At 48.3% G+C, this 24004-nt stretch overlaps 1 protein-coding gene across 1 annotated transcript in view; it reads left to right on the forward strand.

Annotated features, from left to right (window-relative positions):
• Positions 1–24004, forward strand: part of galnt9 (polypeptide N-acetylgalactosaminyltransferase 9) — a 56728-nt gene that overhangs the window by 3186 nt on the left and 29538 nt on the right. Inside the window, exons 2-4 of the mRNA XM_029161483.3 lie at positions 6019–6199; positions 14722–14888; positions 19462–19636. Coding sequence (XP_029017316.1) covers positions 6019–6199; positions 14722–14888; positions 19462–19636 — 523 coding nt within the window. The remainder of the gene's footprint in view (positions 1–6018; positions 6200–14721; positions 14889–19461; positions 19637–24004) is intronic.

Below are 24004 nucleotides of genomic sequence, written 5' to 3' on the forward strand. Positions count from 1 at the left end.
CCCCAAACAGACCCCACTCTGCGGCACAGACGACGCCAAGCAGCCGGTGACACAGTTGTCAGGTCTTTCACGAGTGCGGAGAGTAATCGTCGATTATGGGCTGAAAAGTGGAGCGAACCTCGGCTCCGCGCGCTAAGTGCAACTCTGGCACGGCCTCGCGCTCTTCAGTTAACATCAGGACACAAGTGAATAAAAGCCACTTGTGCTCACGTGAATTTCCCGGGGAGCCTCACAGCAAATCACCTAATCCAATAACTTAGCAAATGCTTATATTTCTTATAAATCACCTGGTAACTACAGGAACATTTTTTTTTCTCGATGCAATCCGGTCCAGAAACTGGAATTGGAATTAATTGCAGTTAATATAATTTAGCTTCGACGGAGGCGACGTGTGAGCAGGAAACCAGGCTGGAAACATTTGCTGGCTGTCGCGTCCCCTGCTCTTTAATGGCGTACTCCATCATACGCTCACATCCCAGGTCACGGCTTCTCTTTCTAAACCGTGCGCAGACCACAAATTGTGCTCTATGGCCGTTGGGAATAACTATGGTGAGAGGAGGACTTAGCGCGCCAATAACTATTACCATGTCCGGCAGCGATATGAAGTAATTGACCATTGCCTCTGCTGTTTATTGCCTACCAATGGCATGCTACGGGAGCTGCAGTAAGGTCCAATTAGATTTGAAGGACATAAACAAGCCACAGAATTCCCATTTTATGGTCGTCTGACGGATGGTCAGCGGACTCGCAGCAGGAAAACAATGGGCGAGCTTTATCCGCGGTCCAGTCTGTGCACAAATGAGCAGCGGGAGGATTATCAGCAGCACCGCGCCGCCTGCTGATGCCACTGTCTTGGGCTAATCAGATGATGGGCCTTTAAGCTTGTTAACAAGCTTATGAAGTAGCATTTTGACCTTAAGTACTGAATAAGAACCAGCGAATACGTCCTCGCTGGTATTTACCTGCCGAAGCCCCGGACTCTGGCGGCGCTGAACTCGCAGTGTACACAAATACGATTAGCAGCCGGGATTTAGAAATAGTCAACTCTTTGGAAGTTTGACTGATAAGGATTTAAATGCCAATATTTAGGTGTGAGGACATTTTCAGCTAAGCCACAGGTATCAGCAGATCACAGCCGATTGCATCAGACACATCTAACTAGGTGATTAAGCCGTTGACTTGGTTTAAACCACCGTCCGAGGCCGACTCTTTAAGGCTTTGAGCCAGACTCATGACATTTACCTTTAAAGAGGCTTTAAAATGAATTGATGACCAATACCAGGACTTGTTAATGTGTGTGAGGACGCGACTCAATAAGAGCACGCTTGTAGTTTTTGTATTTTAAGGTCAGGTTTAAGGTCACACTGATGTGATTGCTGGAACCAGTTAGAAGCAGAAGACTTTTGCACTAATGTTTTTGCCCCGAGCAGGTGGTGGTCATGTGCCCACGTGCCCTCGGACACGACAGTGAACCCCAGGTTCACAGCGTGTGAATGTGTGAGTGCTTGTGTGTGAATGTGTGAATGCGACGCCTTGAGAACCGATTAGGTAGAAAAGCTGTACACGTGCAGATCATTTACTGGATGATCTGCGTTGTGGAACATCACAAACTTGCAGTTGGACATTTGTGAGTCAGACCAGATGCCATTTTTTTTGCAGTGTAATCAGAAAGGCTAACGAGGGCTGCTTAAACCAGACATCTGAAAGCTCTGTCCTGCCCAGGGCCTCGTGTAGCACTGGTGACCTCTGCTGCTCTCCCACACTGTGGCTCTTGTCATCAGGCATGCGAGCCCCCCCCCCGCCTGCTCCCAGCGCGTTGGTGCTGGTGGGCCGGCAGCCTCTCAGGCCCAGCTGCAGCACCAGATATGCCTCTTATCTATCACCCCCAATCATGGCTAAGAAAGCGATGCCGGAGCAAGGACTTGATGACGAGTGAGAAATGTCACACTCTCTGACCCCCCCCCCCCCCCCACGCCGGCACGTCCTTGATGCTGTGACTGTATCTTAATGATAAACATCGCCGTGCGCCTGCATGTTGCGGTGCAGCGTTTTGATGGCGGCATCTGCAGGGACGCGATGTCGCCATGGCGCCACGAAGGCTGCTGGAATTAAATCCAATAATGATATGTAGATGAGGCGCCGGTCGACAGAGCGGTCCCGGAGACTGATAAGAATCAATTCAGCTCAGCCTTCAGGAATCGTGATAATGAATTCAGTGGCTCACCTGACAATCAGCGCTCAGCCACAGACAATAATGGCAATTTCAGAACAGAGCGAGTATTCCTCTTATTTACTGGCCCAGAGTCATGCAGTGATTACATTAGCAGCATTATTAATGCCATCAGATGAAAGAGGGGCCTACGGGTCCGTTTGCCCTGCTGGATAATTGACATCACATTTTCATGGCTCTTCTGCATTTTGATTATTAATGAATATTTTAAAACCCTTTATGAAACCCAACAAAGGCGTCGTTACATGTTTACAACCAGCGCCGAGGACGTAATCAGATGTATAATTCATAACCTTGAATTATATAACTGAATTATAAATCAAGGTAACACACCACTGGTTTATTTGGTTAACTACAGAGAGTCGTTAACTCCAGCAGGATTTACACTGTCGTAACCAGTTGCCTTTCAAAATAAAGCAAGGATGAATACATTATTTTAAAGAATCGATGCTGCTGCGGCAGTGCTGGAATTAATGCAGCTCTTATCCCTGCTCTTAATATTTCATAGATTTGTTTTGGCTTTTGGGTGCTTTAAACCTCTTAGTCATTTTTTCCCTTCCCTAAGATGTCTCTGAACCCCCCCCTAATCCCTCCACATCAATATTCGAACTCCGCTGGATCACTTTGGACGCGCATGAATCCACCGCTTCCCATAAATCATTTATTAAAAAATGGGGTCATCTTTGAATTTGTGACTCTGCCTCACACAGGCCAAATCAAACACATGCTGAAGGTTGATGCATAATTTATGGCCTTTCAGGGGTTTAATGTATCATGTCAGAGAGGTTTGGACAAATGGAGGGCGAGGAGTGGAGCACGAGGCGCGGACCAACGTGCAGTGGGAGACGTCATGAGGATTCCCACCCGGCCGACGCTGTGGACGGGATGGAAGAAGCAGATGCTGGGCCGTAACTCCTTCGTAGTTAGATTATGAAAGCGCTACGCTGGTGTTTGGAGTGTGAACTCAAGTCAGAATGCAGAACTTCACAGAAATGACAAAGGCGTTCTAGCGTTGAGTCAAACGCTAGAGGTTGAGTTCATGAAGTGTTTATCAGGGTTGGAGCCGCGGCCTTGTTTTTTTTTATATAGGATTTAAGAGCTACACTTGCTGGATGTTTTCATACCAAGTGTGTGCATACATTTTTAACTCACGTCGCCGTGAAAATAGCGACTCGCTCCTTATATCCTCAGTCACAGCAGGATTCAACCCACAGGCATCCACAGGCCAATTATTCCACGTAAAGACAGGCATAAAAAGCGGCTACTTGTGTCTGCAAGGAGTCGCGTTTGCTCAAATGTTGCTGTGGAAACGAACCATTCAAGTTCCTATTGATGGGACTAAAGCGCGCTCCAATCCATGGACGCCTTTTCCTAATTCTCTCAAACGCATTTCACAAGAGGAAAATGGGGAAAACAGGGAATCAAAGCCTGGTAGTGTGGTTTAACTACCACCAATTACCCAGCAGTCGTAATCAGAACAGGTGTTTATCAGCAGCCACATAGTAGCAGAACCCTGCAGAAGATCACTTTACATCCTCTAAAGACGATAAACCGCTGGTTCAATATCACAAATACAAACCCCACCACGGAAAACAGTGCATCTGACTCAGTATTCACATCCAAAACCTCTCGTTGCCATAATGGAATTTCATCAATCACACACGAGGAAGTGGAAGACAGAGAGAGGGGGAGAACCCGAACACAGTGACCATAAAACAAAGGCCGGCCGATGTTCTGCTTCCAAGGCTCATGTGGAGCCGGTGTGGCCCTCCAGGCTTTGGGCTCCAGGCTCCGGTCCCCACACTCCAGGTTCCAGGTTCCAGGCTCCGGTCTCCAGGCTCCAGACTCCAGGCTCCAGGCTCCAGGCTCCGGTCTCCAGGTTCCAGGCTCCAGGCTCCAGGCTCCGGTCTCCAGGTTCCAGGCTCCAGGCTCCAGGCCCTGGTCTCCTGGTCTCCAGGCCCCGTCTCCGGTCTCCTGCTCTGGAGGGTCTCTGCTGCTCCGTTACACGGGCCGCTGTGCCAGATGGCTGCTCCGTGACGCGCACCCCACCCATGCTTGTCAACGTGCCACCGCGCTGGCTGCTGCTGAGTCCCTTTCGCCGGAGACGCCGGTTCGCAGCCATTCAGCTCCAATTACAAATCTCCAGTAGCACTCGAGGATTTGAGGCCGTCCAAGTGTGGCGATTACTCTACATTTCCTGGAGGGGTGACGCTGAGAGCTGAGCTGCTCATTGGTATGCGCTGTTTACTTACTGTCTGTGTGTCCATCTGTTGATACGGGGAACAGACGCAGCTTGATTTTCCTATGGAGGCCGCACTGAAACTTGGCCTGCATAACAATTATCTGACATTATCCTGCAGTTTCATGGAATTTCAAGTAGTCAAACGATACTGGAGGCGGTTGGAGACAGATATGAACAAGGTGACGACATGCTGCTGTGGAACTAACTCACTGAACTTTTGCCTAATATATTTCTTTTATAGATTTTTTTATTTGTATGTTGCAAATACAACTGAATATTTTAGCACATCAAAACATTGACAATAATTTCAGGCAGTTCTTTAAAGGTCTTTATATTATATATTCTTCTTATTAATATTGTTATATTTTATTTCAAACAAAAGCCTGAAGGAGCTGGATGTTAGGAGTTTCACTACAATTAGCCCTTATTCACCGCTCAGCACATAGATCAACAAACTGGCTGCTCTTCAGATCGAGAGAGAGAGCGAGAAAACACCTGCTTGGAACAGTTAGTGTGTTAACAACCACTTCATGATCGCACTGGTGCACCACATATCTCCCACAGTGCTTCTGTGATTAGCCACGTTCAGCCATTACGGGCTAAGTGTAACATCTGGTGGCTCTTTGTTGGACTAAAGGCCTCGGCAGCGATCTGCTTTTAAAGTGGAGCCATGAAGCCAAAAATAACCCAAATCACTAGATGATAATGATGCGGTAAAAGCATTTCTTGTCACAACCACTCCAGGTGAACTGTCAAAACGGTCTTGTTCATTCACCTTTTTTTATCTCTGAAAATTCAATAAATGTCAGTTTTCACTGTACATGTCATCACGACAGCACCACTGGTAACAGCACAACTAGTCTTCATCTCAACAAAAGCACTGCTGGCTGAAAACGAATAGAATCTGAGTATAAAGATGGAGCCGCACGACTCGCTCACTTTATCTTTTTGTCTAATGTATTGGCCTCTCATTCATTTTAAACATTAGATCCATCTCATAATATACTGTAATCCACGATCCTACAACACCAGCAACCACTGGGATAATAAACATAAACAGAATCATCACCTTTCGGACAGTTTCAGCTTAAAATCTGAGATAGGATTCTATAAGAGTACAATAAATGGCAGAGTTGCTTCCTCTAATAAAGGCGACTGAGTGTATATGATTATTGTATCATTGCTAAAAAACAAACCCAGACTTTTACAATGACATTGAGTAGCACGTCACCAGAGTCGAATGCAGAGGTGTCACGAGCAGCCCTGCTCTCCTCGACGCCACTTACAGCTCAGCCTGAACTCCCTCTGCTCCCGGTGTCTTTCTGCTTCCTCCTCTCTGTGATGTCCGCGTCCATGTGGGTGTCGTGCGTCATTGCCACTGACAGACAGCGTCATGACGGCCTGTGGACGAGCCCCGCTGCGTTCTCCTCTCGCTGCCAGGGGAACGCGTCAGCTGGTCTCTCTCCTCACCTGTCGCCGGCTGCTCCGTGCGCGCCCTCGTACGTGTGGACGCGCCTGACGCGTGACGTGTGCTTTTCCTCGGCAGGTTTGGCGAAGCCCATGGGGCTGGTGGAGGGCCCCGGGGGCCTGGGCCAGGGGGGCGCCGCTGCCACGCTGGGGGGCGACAGCCGCGACGCGGAGGGGAAGTACGAGGAGTACGGCTACAACGCTCAGCTCAGCGACCGCATCTCCCTGGACAGGAGCATCCCCGACTACAGGCCCAAAAAGTAGGTCCTCACGCTGTCTGTTCGCTGTACGTAAGCGAGCCACATAATGTAAGGCAGGAAACAGTCCAGATGGTAGTTAACAGACGGAGGTGTGTTTGTATCACAAGACGTTCTGCGAGGACCAGATACACCCAAAAGGCACAGAGCACACGTGGGCCCTTTAACACAGCTTTTTGTACCGGTCAGTGTCTCTTTGGGCCTAATTACCTTTAAGATAAATGTATGTTTTTTATTTCTAAAACAGAGTTTCGACTGGTTGCAGTCCAACAAAAGATCTGTATTTGTCCTACTGTCGGCCAGGTTGGGTCTCAGAGGTCTGCAGCAACACGAGCTGTTCAGTGAAATGAAGCCTTGTGACAATGTCTGCAGATTCTGGACATTATCTGGAGTTTTAATAGAATTAATATGGAACTCGACCGTTTTGACCAGCGATATATGGAGCTACTGTATCATCCACATATGACATGACATGTGCTCGGTTCTGTGTCAGTTTCTGTACTGAGCATAAAAATGCAGATGTCACCCTTGTAAATTTAATGGCCAGGTGCTTTATGGCATTGATTAGGCCCTGGCTGCCCTCGGTTTCCCAGGGGCACGTGGTCGGTAGTAAACTTGCTCAAACCCCAAATGACGGATGTACAATAGGTGGTCAGTTTTTTCATTATTGGATTAACTGTGACAGAAAACAGCTAGAGTTCATTTAGGAGCGGGAGAAACAACAGCATGAGGGAGCTCTGCTTGACTCATCATCATTCAATGTACTTGAATGCGTTTAGTAAACCGTATTATCCGTTAGCTACGGGAGCGTTAGCGTCACAAGCCCCAGTTTGTTTTTGCTCTGACGTCTTCTGTCTCTCACTGAGTTCTTTCAGAAAGAAAAAGAGGTCTGAAGAAAATGCGTCCCATGTAGAATCAGGGTGAGACTCTGAGACATTATTTCTCAGGAGCAGAGTTTTCAAATCTAAGAGAAATGAATTAAACTCTCACTCGTGTCCAGGAGAAATGACACAGTCCTACTTTGCTCTGGGCCTTTGCTGCGGAGACGTTTCTTTTTCAAGGGCAGCTGTTTTAGGATTTCCTTCTTAGATGAACTAGTTAAGCAGCCAAACAGCACCGCGCTTACTCAGCCTCTGTCGGCCCCACATTTCTCTTGGTGCAGGTTTCGGGGGTCCCTCGAGAACCTCCCTGGTTTCGAGTCGGCCCCGCTTCCTGTTTGATAGTTTCTATCTTCTACTACACTTTTGTTGTGTAATTCAGCCTAATCCCCTTCCATTCTGCCAAGGCCCAGTTCAGCCGCGGGGCATCTTGGGGCGACGTCCACGCAGAGTCGCCGAAAAGGAAATGACTTTAGACGAGGCTAATCCGAACATGAAAGGACATGGACAAAAAGATGGTTACAGTCGAAGAGCTATGTTATACTGTTGCAATAAAAGGAATCTTGAATGGCTTTATTTTTTTATGAAAGAGGCCCAGTGGACTTCCAGCTGCAGCCTTAATGGTCCTTTTAAGCTACATTTTATATTTAGAGAGTGAACTACAGTGCGACCGCGGCGCGGGGCGATTGGAGGGGGAGGGGCGATGCGTGCTGCCAGAGGCGTTTGAGTCACGCTGAACAATGGCGACAGGCGGAGGCGCCGGGGGGGAATCTGATGGCGGCGAGAGGTTTCCGAGGGCTTTGGCGTTTTGATAGAAACTCATTTTATCCATGCCGCTTTGTCCCCAGCTCTTTTTCACGCCCAGAAAAATTAGGCGAGAGTGGAAGGGGGGCGAGCGAGAAGGCTCCCGCTAATTAATAAATCAGCTGAGAGTCTAAGGGTTTTAGGAAATTCCTTCTTTTTCATGAACTAATTCAACAGCTATGGGGCGTGAGACAAAGAGGAGTCGGCGTTGGGGGTTTGGTGAAGCGCCTGTTTCAGGATGTTAGTGGTGCTGATGCTTTATGAGAGTGGACTGTGACCAGCAGTCGCTCTGTCGTCTTCTTCTGATCCAGCAAACATTTCTGATCTTCTGAATGTTCGTTACAAACGCACCCAAGCGCTTCGGCCTCACACGGGAAGTGTCACGTCGCGTAAGACGCAGCGTCAGTCAGCGTCGGCGTCGTAGGTATCGAGTGGGATGAGGGCTTAGTGCATGTTGTTAAGCTCAACAGAAATCAATACAGAGCACAGTGCACCTGCGTTTGCTGTTTCTTTCAGTGAAGCAGCACTTTGAAGAACACGAGGAACATCAAAGCACTGCTGTTAGCGAGCGGAGGAATGGTTCGCAGGAAGGAGGTGGATGTGTTTACAGCTGCAGCAGGACGGGAACTGCTGCTAGTCGGGACATTTGTTTGTCAAGTTTGGCTTGAACTTTACCGAATGCGGAAACTGTCGGACGAACCCGGGTTTGACAAAACCCAGCAGAAGAAATGTCATCAAAAACAGGAGAACGGCACGAAAAAACTGATCATGAAATGTTCTATTATCATTAACTTTTTAAATTTACAGTTTCCATAAAAATATTAATATTATACTATAAAGCTACAGATTTGCACCATTCAGAACCTAACCCAAAAAGCAAGAAAATGCTGAAAACAAACAGAAAATTTTGTAAATAAGGGGGTTTGCATTGACTAACATCATGTAATCTATCATGCATTTCTACAATTAAACAAACACTGTTCCTTAGGTCATCTATCATAAAGGGCTGTAGGTGACTCATAAAGAATGTGCTGGTGTGACTGCTTTCTTACTGTTTTTTTAAATGTTTTGTAAAAAAGTGAAAAAGAACAAAAGCACGGCTCTTGGTTTAAAGATGCAAACAGTAGATTCCTGTCCACACAGTACCCAGAAAAACCAACTGGCCTCCTTCTCCCATGACACATTTACACTACAGGTCAAATTATATGAATTATGGATATCGACCAGATCCAGAAAATAGAATATCAAGGTTACAACCTTTTACTGGTTGTAAAGATTTATATTAATAAATAGTTTGACAAACGTTTAATACAAAACTTCAGATTTACTATATATGAATAATATACATAGTATATTCATATAAGTAAAATGATGCCAAGCACGTACATTTCCATTTGTTCTATATAGAAAAACATATATCAATTAGCAGGAGGTTTGACAAGAAAGCTACGCCTTCTACCTTTATATTACAGTGTACACAGCAGGCCTCCTTTTTCAGAGCTTTGACCTGTCGAGGCATGAAATCAAACCTTTGAAGCTGTCGACTCATTTCAGTCACCAGGACAGAGGCGTATCCTTTAAGTCGGGCACGATGTGAGGGGAAGCCTCCCTGGATCAGACTTGTTTTTCCAGAATATCCCACAGATGCTCAGTCAGATTGAAATCTGAGGACTTTGGAGGCCAAGGCGACACCTTGAACTCCTTGTGCTGCTTCAGCCCGTTCCTACACAATATTTGTGTGCGCGGGTGAAAAGAGGCCATTGTCATCGCACAACGCCGATGCTGTGAAGAAGCCAAGGTTTCCCCACCCACTGTTCCAGACAACTCAATGTGGTGCAGGGTGACGTTTGCCAATTGTTCCATTTCCAGTACATCAACTTAAAGAACTGGGAGACACAATGGTTTTTACACCACACTGTACCTACTGTACTCCAGTAAAGGGTTTTGGGACCCTTCCTACAGTTGACTCCCATGTCCTCCGGTCTCTGTTGTGTTTCTGAAGGACTCTTTCTTTCTCTTCACTTCAGACCGTTCCCGCTTTGTCTCCATCAGAGCCCAGCCATGCTTTTTGGCACACGGCTGACAGCTCCCGACACCTCATCTTTGTGTCTGCTCATTGGCCACAACAGGCCTCAAAGCGCCGATCGTCTTTCTTCTTCTACTCTCTCCACGTCCGTGACTGGAACGTACGTGCAGACGGCGCTAACCAGTCGACCCGAACCCGGAGGTGGGTCCAGTCGGCTGCAGTTGCTCGCTATACGCTGTGAAAGACACTCACACTTTATTGATTCTAATTGTGACTCAGTAATTATGTCTTATTGGCGAAAGGTGACTGCAGCACTGCAGAAGGGAGGTAAGAAAGCAGGAACCGGGAACTTCCTTTCTAATGGGCTTTTAATTGAACGGGAGTCATTGAGCAGAGAGGACTTTGATGACTACGGGGAATCAAAGTCCATCACAAAGCCTGAACGTTCTCTCCCTCCTCTCCTCTCTCCTTCCCTGTCTGCAGCAAAACCAATTCCTCATAATTACAGCAGCAATTGTCTCCCGAACAAAAAAAAACCCATAATCCCCCATTCACTGCCCGCTAGCCTGTACTTTTTCGCTTTTGTCCTTCGCTTGGTGCGGGCGACATTCTCCACTGAGATACCGGGAGACTTAGGCGGCGGTGCATTATGGTGACGCTGAGGCTGTCGTTCCCCGTCCTTGGGAGTCTTAGGTACAATAACAGCTCACCGGGCTGTGAAGAGAAAAACAATAAAGGCGGGCTAGCTGGTAAGATTACCCGTGCCCACGGAGCAAACAGAAAGATTTCAAATGTAACCCGTGTTGTTCCTAAATAGAAGAAAGCATCAGATCTGGTCTGGCTCTACAATTCCCCTCCTGCAAGACGATTCCTATTCAATTACTTCTAATCTCACCTCCATCTCTATTGTGACTTTGCCCGAGATTTGATTTATGTTTTGTTAAAATAGCTGTTAAACCTGCAACTATATTGGAGATGATGTTTCGCTTCCCAGAGGAGCCTTTGTGTTGTTTGTCCGCCTGTGGGAGGCTGATAACCAGCAACGACGGCTGTAGAAACTGGTTTACCTCATCTCCAGAGTGTCTGATACCGCAGAGTGGGATCGAGAGGTCTCTCGTTGGTGCCCAAGCGCCCGCTGCAAATTGTTGCTCTTTCCCGCGCCGGAGTTTATCTCCTGGATGTGATGGAGAGGGGGGAGGGGGGGCCGTAACGTCGAGGCAAACGATTATCACCCGGAGAGGAGCGCTTGCGGATTGGAGGATTGGAAGGTTGCTTTGGTGTTGGTCGGCAGCGCCCGGGTTACAGGAGGTTAATGCAAAATTTCACAGTGAATAAGAAGAAATCAGCGGGGTAAAAAAAAAAAAGTGCGAGGGAGCACGCGGGGCTGCTGGAGGAGGAGGAAGAGGAGGACGACGAAGGGGGAGGTGTGATGGGAATAGATCTTAATCTGGCGCTCTGTTCCTGTCAAAGCTTGTTCCGGGTCAAATTATGAGCACCGGCCAGTGAGCTCAGTCCCATTACAATCAGATGAGTCGATCGCTCATCCTGTTACAGCTTTACAAGGCTTCCCCGCCACCGCAGACAGGTATAAATTTAGGGTTGAACGATGCCCTAAATTGGATCCAGTAACTAGGGCAATGGAACTACAATACCACTTTACGATCTCGACACTGAAGTCCAGACTCGCACCACATCTCAACTAGAAGTGATGAGGCCGCCTTCGACGTTTCCCAGATATTGCCTCTGTAATATTCATTAAGCGCAGCCTGTCCCCTCTCCAAGAAGCCCAGGAGCAGACGAATATGCACTGCTTTGTTTTGCACAGTCGCTGTGTTGCGGCTCGCCACAGTGCAACCCCCCCACCCCCCCTCAAAGTCATCGCCAGATTCGTCATTGTATTTTTAGAGCTGGCACGCCTGATGGAGAGCGGCAGTAGAGGAGGCTGCGACGGGGAACAAAGGAGTTGGCGAAGGAGAGTGCGAAGGCGCGGGGAAGGCCTGCGATGATGCATGGGAGGGGCCATCAATCAGAACACGCGTGCGTTTGCTCTTAAGAAGAGCGAGCGAGGGGAGAGCTTCGAGTGCAGATAGACAGACGGCGCGCTCCATCATAAACGCTCCCCGTGCTTTAGTTTTCCTTTTATTACCTCTGCTGTCAGACGCTCGTGGGCCGTGCTCGCCGACGTGACTGATGGCGGCGAGTGAAATGAAGCCGTCCCGGTCCAGAGCGGCGAGCATTAGCATAGGCAGGTCATTGTCATCCCTGTACGCGAGGAGAGCCTTCTCGGTTAGTGTCGCGTGAGAAATGGCATCGGTGAAGCGGATGGAGCTGATTTCAGGACGACTTGAATATGTGAAGACGCGCTGACAAATAAAACCTTAAAGAGAAAAGACAAAGATCCTCCAATGGTTGCGGTACAGTACATTCAACTGTATAATTCTATAGGAAAACAATGTCAGATCCCATCTGTGGGGCCCGGCCAACATAATTGCTGGCTCCCGTCCTGCCAGTTCTCATTGTTGAAAGGTGAGAACCCGCTAACACATGGCCGCCCCGCACACACGCGGTCTCGCGCCGGAGCCGGGGAGCGGTCCGGTGGGTGGAGGGGGGGAGGATGTTCCCTCAGAAGCACACTGGGATCCATCTGCCGCGCGGCCGCTCCCCCGCCTCCCGGCCCAGCGGACGGCGCCGCCTCAAGCTGGCGGCTCGCTTCGCCGGAGTGTGTGAACGGCGGGTGAGGCGTTCACTGGGCGAGGGGTGCTAGCTGCCTTTTAGCTCCACGCGCTCCACGTAGCGGCAGATGCGGCGCTGAGCTGTAGTCTGGCTGCTGCGGTGCATGTTTGTTGGATTTGGGTGAAGCTAGAAGGATCATTTTGGGATGAGGGGATGGGATCCGGCCACGCGGGGGGGGGGTCTAGCTCGTCTCCCGTCACACAACAAGGATGCATTTTTGTGTAGCATCGCGAATCAATAATTCATGACGGTGTGAGACGTTTCCAACAACGGATGTGAGCCTCGCTCGTCGCCTCCATCACATCTAATTACCTGTAACAGCAAGCGAGACTGATGCATTGTGACAAATCAATATATGGTCTCATGAGTAGCGGTGGTGTGAATGTTTCACCGGGCAAATGCGATATGTCACTTCAGTGTCTTTAATGACACTCGGCCTCGGCGTTTAGCAGGCGACGCCGAGGGGAAGCGCGATTTACCCACGGCCAATGGAATCCGCCTGTGTGTTCGCGCCGCGCTTGATTCGCGTGTGGCGTCGCGAGCGCTTCGTTCCGCGCTGAATCTTTCGTAAATAATTCAGCCACAGCGATTATAATATCCACCTCATTAACCCTACATAATGACTTTGCACTGCTGAATAAGACATGTGGAAACACGGAGCAACAAAGCCAGGGGAAAGCAAAATGTGCTCGTCAGCGCTGAAGTGGAGCAACGTGGAGAGATTCTCAAGATGTTGGTGTGTGTGTGTGTGTGTGTGTGTGTGTGTGTGTGTGTGTGTGTGTGTGTGTGTGTGTGTGTGTGTGTGTGTGTGTGTTGCCATAGGAATCAGCACACCGACTCCATCCAACCAACACAGTTACTTCTGACTTCAAAGCCACAGTGTGTCTCTGAGAAAATATTGTATTTTACTGGAAATGACACGGACACTCGACAGAGAACATAGATCATGAGCAGCGGAGGAGGAACGAGGCCGTGACCCAGTCTGAGTGTGAGAGCGAGCGACTGATTATGCTGTACTATATGTTCATTTGCATGGCGTCGCATTAATTGGGTGCAGGCGACAACGCGCAGTGTGGTTCTAATTACAGATACAAATAAAGGTTACAGAGAAGGAGAGAGAGACCCAGACAGATGGTGAGAGAGGGAACAGGACACGCAGCACATTCGTAGCACACTATGATCCCAGGCGGAAGTGTTACTCTACAGTATGTTGGTCTCCTACAAAAGCACGCTTGAATACGATTCTCACATTAAATGAAACTCTGAGAGCAGCAGATGTTTGACTTCTCGACACCCAGCGACACTTTGTTACATCTGTAACAGGACGCTTCCACGGCACAGGAGAGTGGATCCATTTTGCCTTCCTGCTCTCAGCATCCTGCCGCTTTTATTGCTCCGCCGGCATCTGGGGTAATGTGTGTGTGGAGCTCCGTATACGATCTCAGCGTTAAACTATACTGCAGCAGTAGATACAGAACAGTATAGAATATCCAGGGCTCGCTGCCGTTTTACCATCAGATGGAACATCTTTTTTGCCTTTGCTGGTTTTATGCACGGAGGAGAAAGTGATTCCGGATGCAGCCTATAATATGTACGGCTGTGCCTCATGGGAATACTCTGAACATTTTACTGACTCGCTAAGAGGAAAAGGATCTTTTAAGCCAAAAAAATATCTTCCATCAAATTTAAGGAAATTTCTCTACATCAATTGAGACCTTTCCATGTGATGACTTTGTCTTCCCAAAAAATAAAGTCTATTATGAGAACGTGTTAAGGGTCATGCTGAGGTTTGAGAAGTGGCTTTAGAAATCCTTGTCAAGGTGACAGAGAGCCATGAGGGGGATCCTTGGAAGCAGCCAGAGATTTTATAACAAGCTCATGATGAGAAGATTTCAGGGAACTTTTAGGAAGCTCTGGGGCGACAAACGCCCTGCGAGTGTTTGACTTGCTCCTCGCGGTGTCTGCGCTAGCTGCATGGGGTCCGCGGGGCTTCATGAGGCAGCTTCCCATTGAGTTTACAGTAGGAGCGTGGAACTAAGCGGCGTGCTTAAAGTGCCCCCATTGATTTAGCGCCGGCTTTGCAGGTGCAGGCAGCTGACGTACCCAGAGGACCTTCCTCAGATCTCCGTGGTCTTCATCTTCGTGAACGAGGCCCTGTCGGTGATCCTCAGGTCCGTCCACAGCGTGGTCAATCACACGCCAGCACACCTGCTGAAGGAAATCATCCTGGTGGACGACAACAGCGACAGCGGTAAGACCTCCATTTCCTTTCGCCCTCGTCTCTAATTGCACCTTTTCTCCGGCAGAGTTAAGACCGTAAATCATAAAAACCTGTGCAAGCTGCAATTTATCATCGCCTAAAGCTGCGGGTTTACTTGAGACGGTCTCACTATGTATCACCAGTGAGTCCTGCCACATAGTCAGTCGTCTCATGCTATAGAATCTGTGCATATTCTTGATGTGTGCATTCGTGCTGGTGTATGTGACACAGTTTTCGGTTTTTGATGGAGAACCCCCCGAGGGTGCACTCTCGAACACCGGGTTTTAAAATAGCTTAAAAAAGGGAAGAAGGAAGGAAGGAGGAGGGGGGGGGGGGGGGCGTGGGATTTGTCTCGTCCCTTTGAAGACGGCTGCACACTACTCTCTCCATGACGATGTGGGCAAACGCTCCACTCGCTTCCCGCGACGCCCACCGCAGCTGACGCCGCTTTGCTCTGCATCCCAGAAGCCTTTCCCCCGTTTGGAGGGGAGGGGGGGCGCTAGATTCCAGACGACACTTGGCCCTCCTTGGCTTGGCACCGAGCAGGCGGGCATGACTCCCTCAGGCTGGCAGAGGAACAGGGTGCATTAATAACGCGGTGGAAGGCGATCCGTGGCGCATCTCCGCTACCTGCTGGGCCTCTAACTGCCCGCGATTAAACAACCACTTAAAAAAGAAATCTGCGTTTTCACGACCACGTCTGCGTCAGCCTCGCTGTTAAACTCTTTCAAATACATTTTTAAGGACAGTTGTGCTTTTATTGTAAATGCCACAATATTTTATTCAGCTTTAATGTGTTTGACCTCTTTGCAGAAACATCAGTAGCATTTCTGCAAGTGTGTTACTCATTGTTTCAACCTTCAACTGAATTACCATCTGCCCCCTGCACTCCCTCTGAGCTAGAATGCTTTACTGTCTACCAGGTCATTGTTGTCAGGTCTGTGAGGGCCACACTCCGTCTGCTCTCACGCACTTCCTTTGCCGGCCTGGTTGTGGAGGAAACAACAGCTGGGCAGAACCCTCGAGTCCTGACGTGGCCTCGCTCACACATCCTCTCCACATACACTCGCTGACTTCTGCTCCCATCGCTGCGATCGCCAGCGGCCGGGCCGCTGCTTTACTGGTCAGTGTAGTTTGCCCCTCCTGCAGCACCATGTAAAAACAGCGAGCGCGGCGGCGGAGTTGGCAAAGAGGCGTGCAGCGTCGTGAAGAAAAGAACGTTTCCTCTCAGATATTAATAGAAACCAACCCGAGATGAAAAGGAGAATAAGGATCAAAGTACGTGGCCAGACTGAAACACGATTTACACGTGTGGCAGCGTATGCTGATGTGTAAATACGCCTCTGCTTCCTCATTTATCAGCTTTAGCGGGTGATAACAAGCTCCCAGCAATCCTAAAAACAGAGCAGAAGGAGAATGAAACCATTATTAATGCAGGTTTAAGCCCTCGCCAAGATGGAAACAAGCAACTTAACAATGAATTAATTGACTTTTCAGGAAGCAAACGTTTTCTCGCCAGTCGCTGTTGTTGTTTTTTATATATTTTCAGAGAGAGTAACCAGCTTCATTAAAAAATGACACGATTGTCTGACATCCTGATATTTAAATCACAAAGCTGGCATCGTGTTCAAACTAATTAAACCCTGGAGATTTCCCTGGTTCGCCCCTCGAACGCTTGAGGCTTGGAACTCGTCAGAACTGTCAGAACAAAGGTGTCGAGCAGGAGCTGATGGACATAATGCATCTGATTAAACGCTGAGTTCACGCCGCCGTCATTTCTTCAGGTGCACAAGCTGCTTTTACTTTTGCCCAGTTCTCGGTGATGGTGATTGGTGCAGATGTGTGAGCTGCTCTGCGGTGACATTAGACAATTAACATGCAGACTGGACCGCTTGACCTTTGCTAGACGGCTCTGTCTGTCCCCTTTCATTTACACAAGGCGCTACGGCCACGCTCCACATAATGAATCAGCGCCTTTGCTACGTCGCCGCAACACGTTTCCTTTGCTGGGACCAGCACTGACATTTATTGGTGGCTGAGAGCTTTATTCACAGCAGTCTGAGCCGAAGTCGCATCTCTGGCTCCAAGTCATTGTTGTTCACCGCGTTAGCAGAGAGGAAAGGTTTAATGAGCCCTACAGGATTCAATTCCACAAAATACCACCACCAAATTGATAACTTAATGGTTCATATAATGAAACTGGATCGAAACCAAAGACCAGACGAATAAAGCTTGAAATAATAATATGGAGTGGAGTTGAATCACTTTAAATGTTGAAAACACAGAGGATGTGTTCATTAACACGCTGAAATGCATTTAATCATATCAAAAACACACGATACAGTGATTTAGATTTGGAATAATGGCGAGGAGCTGACGCTCAGAACAGACACGAAGTTGTGTTCACCGCAGAATACATTTAACAACGGCGTATTAAAACACGAGCAGAGGAAAACACTTTTATTTAGCCGCTTCCATAATTCATCTGTTGGTGAGTCACAGAAAATCAAACCCGTTAACAAAGTTAAGAGCAGGTTAATGGAGGAGACGTCGGAATATATGAGCTAATTTTCTGTTGTGCTGTGTCCAATAAACACGTGGCGGAGGTGAACAACCTCCATGTTATTACATCCCCACTTGCAGTAAAGGGCAAATACTGGAACAGCGTGTTGGTCCCGAGAAGCTGCTCCACCAGGACCACGAGTATCGTTTTGCTTTGGCTACAGATTTTTTAATATTTAATGAACATCACATTATCTTTGGTGAGTCGGCCTCTGTGTTGAATAATGTCGCTCGACTGCCCGTGATCCACGGAGGCCATTGATTTCATATTGATTGCGTATCGGTGTCTGGGACGAGTTCATAAATCGACCCCCTCGACGGATGCGGCCTGTGGTTTGTGTAGCGCTGCGGACATTCTCCTTGGTAATGACACAAAATAATCCAAAAAATCGCAAATAATTTGATCCTGGAGGCTTTGAGGGTAATTTATACAGTCGAGGGCCACAAGTCAAGCTCCTCATTAGAAACAGTTTATACCATTAAAAATAAGAATCTTCATCACCTACTTCTACTCCTGCAGCAGCTGCTTTCAAAAACATTCATGCATCCATCGGGATTCATTGCTCTTCTGGCGTCCTCTACCACGGGTTCATTGTGAATTCACACTATGATGGATGGTTGTTTGCAATGTTACACTGCCAGTCCTTTAAAATGTATTCTCTGCTCCATAACTCTCCTCCTGTGGATGCGGTCCAGTGTTTTATTTGCTAGGATCACAGGGAGGCCCCTCCATAACTTTTCTCCCTCCCAGCAAAGCCCAGTAATTATTACGCTGTAATAGCTTTTATCATATTGTAGCTGCAGGGTCGGCTGATGATGAAGGAGTCCCCCCTGCACGGGTTCGAATCCTTCAACGGTGCTAATAAAAGCCGAGCTGCGCGGGGTTTTTCCTCCCTCAAAGAGGCACAGCGCCGCCTGTCACAGTGACTGATGTGGATGGGATTTGATATTAGTACAGAACGCTCCGAGACGCTCCATCAAAGGCAGGTAGGAGGGGTGGAAGGCTCCAGCCTGATGAGACGGAGTGATAATTGCCATTGAGGAGCGTGTGTCATAGCATCGCTGTACAGTACGTCGCGGTGCAGCTGGTTCCGGCTCCAGTCTGATCTGGCGAAACAGTCTCCTAACAAATCTAAAGGCTGTTATGAGAGAATAAAGGTCACTTTATGCCACGGTGCACACGAAGCAGCAGGTGAGAGCGGCTCCTCGTGCTAACAGCACCATCCGGTTAAATTACACGACCCACAGTCACACGCCCACTGACAGCGAAAGCACACAATAACTTCTTGTGAGTCAGCGGTTGCTTTAATTTAGTGTCAAATGCTAACACGCATTCACTTCGAGGGTCGCTGCCTCCAAACGCACCCGCTCTGCAGCCGCCTCTGCTCTCTCTCCGCGTTGAGCTTCGGCGAGAAAAGGCTCCCGACGGCACCTCCTCCGTCACACACACGACGGATTAGACCCCTCGCTTATATTTTTTAACTTTCGCTGGCAGATTTATGTTCAAAGTCAGATCCGGCACGCCACCAGCGGCCTTATTAATCTCCCCTTCAGAAAGTGGAGCGCTCAGGAGGAAGCTCCAACAGCCAGGCGTCCTCTGACGCGTGCGGCTGTTTACCTGGCGAACTCTGTCTGCAGCGAGGCCCAGACACGGAGGGGTCCTCGAATCCAGCTGGAACAAAGACGTCGGCGCTGAAAACCTCGGCTGGTTTTGAACATAATAAAGGAAACACAACATGTTTTTAGTCCATACTTAAAAAAGTAAAACAGACAATCTGTCAAAGATCCTGACCTCAAAGTGGGTTTATATGAAAAGACCTTTACATTGAACCACAGCAGGTTTAGTAACCTTTATAACAATAAAGGTTATAACAATTTATAACAATAATCTCTAATCTTTCCCACAGTTACATTAAACTTGAAAGCATTTCAGGCCTGTTTGAACCCTCAGCGCCTGTATCTGTCCTCACACCGGCTCCTTTCTGCTCTCGCCCTCTCACAGTGGAGCTGAAGTTCAACCTGGACCAGTACGTGAACAAGCGCTATCCGGGCCTGGTGAAGATCGTGAGGAACAGCAAGCGTGAGGGCCTGATCCGAGCCAGGATTCACGGCTGGAACGCCGCCACGGCTCCCGTCGTCGGCTTCTTCGACGCCCACGTGGAGTTCAACACGGGCTGGTGAGTAAAGGTCGCGTTTGACACGCAGAGGTCGGAGCTCCCTGTCTGTCCGCTCCCACCTCTGCCCTTCGCCTTCTCTGGAACAGATGGATGTCGTGTAAAATCATTAGCGTTGACTCTGCGTTGAGCGTCTCATGCGCTGCACCTTTCAGGGGTTTTTCACCTTTTTATCAGGAAGAATTTTATCATCAGTAGCCTTTCGATTCTTGCATCTAATCTCTAAATTGAGAATAATGAACCTAGTTAAAGCTGAATGAAAGACATCCCAATTTAAATAATACCTGTTCAGCAAATACACGCTTCACACACACACGAGAGAGAAAGAGAGAGAGAGAGAGAGAGAGAGAGAGAGAGAGAGAGAGAGAGAGAGAGAGAGAGAGAGAGAGGTGCCAAACACTTTGAAAGCATAGATAGAATGTAATTAGAGACCGCGCAAATGTTTAGTGTTTCAACATTATTATACTTCTGGGCTTTTGGCTTGTTTAGCGAAATGAAATTACTTCTGGGGGTCTCAGTCCAATGTCTGCCTGATGGTGAGGTTTACCAGCAAACAAGTCACTCAAATAGTTGCAATTGGCGCCTAATTTGAGCCTGTCATGTTGTCAGTGTTTGAAGATGAAGCGTGGCTTTTGTTCCGCGGGAAGCTGCCTGGGAGGCAGGAGGGGTGCGAGGGGAGACGAAAGGAGGAGGGGAGCGAGGAGACGCGAGTCGCTCGCACACTGTTTGCAGCGTCGCTGGTTCGCTACTGTACACATGTGCACTGACTGTAGGAGAGAGGTCGCTCTCCACTGGTTGCCTCATTCAGTATTCACATGTTTATGGCGTCATCTTGAGTCATTCTAGGTTCAGGATGGTTCAGCACAGTCCGCTACGACGTTAATGACTCAAAGGAGCCTTTCACATACAGTAGTTGATCTTATCTGAGCTTCACTTTACACGTCATTCATACACTACACACATAACAAAATCTTGCACTATGGCAATTTTCCCACCTGGGCTCCATTCATATTTATGATACGAAGTTCAAGCCATTTTGGTATTCAGAGGAGCGTCTGCAGATTATGTCCATGAACTCTGAAGAATCCCACATTGCATCTGAGCGCAAGTCTGCACTCACAGCGTTTATGAAGCTGTGCCCACTTTTTTATATTTGACTGTGGAACTTGGATGCATTCATGGTTTCGTGTTTCAGTGCTAACACACTAGGTTGCATAGAAGCATTAACAACGAATTGTGGTCCTGGTGCACGTGTTCTTCACCGGCTGCACTATAAAGCACAGCATAAGACGCTCAGCGGCGTCTCTGTGATCACGTGTCGATGGGCTCCGTGTTCTCCACCTCCACCGCCGCCTCTCAGGGGGCTCTTGATGAGCTGCTGCCGAGCCGGGCCCGTGGACTGTGCGGTGCCGCTTGCCCAGACGTCAGACAACACTCAGGGAGGATGTGGCATCATTGCCTCGCTGCATCTCTGATGATAATTGATACCCTGGCGATGCTCTCATCTGTCTCCCCATCTGTTCGCGCTCGAGGAGAGACGAGCCTTTCGTGCGCCTGCATAACCTATGGCTCTGCCCCGCGAGCCGAGGCGGCGCCTGCGCTCCTCCTTCGGGCCGGAGCACCTGCTGCAGCCGTGTGAGCGCCGCCCGACTCCCGCGCCGCCTTTTTCTCTGCCCGCGCGCTCCTCTGCTGCTTTTGCATGAGGTTTCATTTGCAGGCGCCGAGTAAAGGTAGAGCAGAATCTGTGTGATGTCCTAGATGCAGACACTGTGCAGATAACAAACATCTTGAAGATGCACGGCGTTTTATTTCTCCGTGTGACCGTGCGTGCGTTTATTATCGACTGCGCGTCTGCAAACATTCCCCGCGCCGCTCCTCCGCTCAGAGAGATGCACCCGCGATATCTACATGTCCCGTTTGTTCGAACGGAAGAAGCTCCCTATTTATCATAATATGATTATTCACCCCGTGGCACACTATGATAAGTGAGATGGATGGCTCCTGTGGATGCTGCGGTGACTCACCCTCAGTGACCTTGTAAACAGCCTGTGCATTGTGAGCCTCAGCCTCCAGCAGCAGCTCTGGGGTTCTTGGGCGTGAGGGGGGTGGGGGGGGCACGCTCTTATTAGCTTTAAAGCAGACATAATTCTATCATATTGCGTAGTTGCACTTACCAGCTGTTTCCTGCGTCGGCGTTAAGAACAAGCTGCTTTAAGCACGGCTCTGTTCTCTTTGCCCTGTTTCCGTGTGAGGATGTGTAACCGTTGCCTTTCATTAATGCTGCGTTGCATCAGCTAAATGTTCACAATCCATCACATCTGAGGCAGCGTGTCCATCATCCCTAAGACGGAGGATGTCCAGTCTGCTCCAAACAAGGCTCTTTATTAATTCGTAACTACTATCTTTTAATATATGAACTTTGAGTTTAAAGGATTAAAGGCTGGAAATGTCGGCATGTCGTCATTCACGCTGCACTTTAACCCCACACGCAGCAAAGCACCGCTTCGAGCGCGGGGGAAATTTACGCCTATTTGCCTTTCGAAGCCCCTGCACAGTTGCAATCTCGCGTTATTAACGATTAATCATTAGCAGTTTAGCAGCTGCTCCCTGCTGAGTGTGAGCAGGAGATAAGGTTGTCATTACGAGGAGGCTGTAATGAAGCGCGTGGCTTCGGAGAGCAAGACTTTGATGAATGTTGAATGCGCCGCTGCCGTGTGAGCGGTTTATCCAAGAATGGGACAAACTGGTGGAATTCAAAAAACAAATAAAGCCAACCTCCGCCTCCCGTAATTAGGAAATACACAGTATTTGATGCATCCGTATTTGATACCGCTTCCTCAGCGACTGGATTCGCTTATTACGCCGTGCAGGTGCAGATGTATTATAACAAACTCAATAGTACATCAGTTTAAGGATTCTTTTTGTTTTTGTTCACTTCTCTCTCTCTCTCTGTGCCTGGCAGTAGCTTAGTGTTTACCTCTGTGTGGAGATGAGTCGTACTGAGGGCTTCGCCCAATCCACAGAGACAGGGACTCACGCCACCTTTACATTTGTATCACATCTCCTTAGTAGTGTGGAGTCGAAGACGGCGCCGTAAGAACCTTTTCCAGTTCATCCCACTGTGCACCCCAAAGAAAAAGTCCTGGCACCGTAATAAAGGGATCTTCCAGATGGATACCTTGACTTGCTTTGGATCCTGCATTACAGGAGGAGGGAGAGGAGCTAATATTAATGTGTGCTCCAAATATACATGTCTGAGCTGCTCTATGAAACAGCACAGCAGGAGGAGTGTGGACGGCCTCACATTTAGAGATTTAACGCGCTTACAAATGGCTGGAGGCACCGCCGGCTTAAAGTCTGCCTAATACCTAGTGAGCAAACCCACTTTATTTAAACATCTACCACAAAAACAAAACCCGACGCTGTTGCCAAATCTACAGTATGTTCGTGTCCGATCTTCCCTTTGTTGCATCTTTTTGAATTATGTATCTCTACTTCACTATGATCATATAATATACACACACCTGGATGCATTATTCATTTCATCAATTGATCTTGGCTTCAGTTTACAGTATGCGGCTCAGACAGTCATGTAGCCTGTTGTTAGATTCATTGAACGTTATGTGTGTACTCAAACTCACTTCTAGCTGCCAACCTCAAAATAAATTGATGTATACTGTAGGTGGCTAGCAGCAGTATTACAGACAGAATGAAGCAGAAGTTGCATCATGAGCACGCCAATAATCCTCAAAGCCCCCGAAGAGTCGTGTCCTAGAGAAGGAGCGGCCCTTTACACTTGATCAAAATACACCAATGATCGATGCACGTTCTCACATGCACAAACAAACTGGCACAAACATACACATGAACTTAAAAGTAGCTCCTGTCATTTATGAGCCATTACTGTCTGCTCCAAACCAACAAAGCAACCAGGCAGCAGTCACTGTGATAAATGCTTGCACTGCAAACGCACTGAAGTTGAAGAGCCTCAGGATTTACAATGTAGCAAGAGGCTCAAGCAAAGCACTTGTGCTGCAACTTTAGTTTTACAAGCACAAACGATGTTTTTTTTTATCAGGTCTCCAACTAAATAAGACTATTCTGGCCTTTTTTTCCACGTGTCAGGGAGTGGGAGCTGCCGTGGTTTAGGATGAATGTGTTTCTAAAATGCACTCTGGGAGACGTGTCAGGGTTGAAGATGTTTGACCTATCGAGTTTTCCACCACCGTGTTCAGCTTCCATGCAATTAAAGCAGAAAATAAAGGTCTTCAAATCCATGCTGGTGCCATCCATCTCCACTAACGCCGCCTCCGCATCGTGACAGAATACAGAACTGGCTATGTGAAGTCTTGATCTCTATACAGTTACCCT

Source organism: Betta splendens, chromosome 9, assembly GCF_900634795.4.
Source record: "Betta splendens chromosome 9, fBetSpl5.4, whole genome shotgun sequence".
In the NCBI taxonomy this organism is placed as follows: domain Eukaryota; kingdom Metazoa; phylum Chordata; class Actinopteri; order Anabantiformes; family Osphronemidae; genus Betta; species Betta splendens.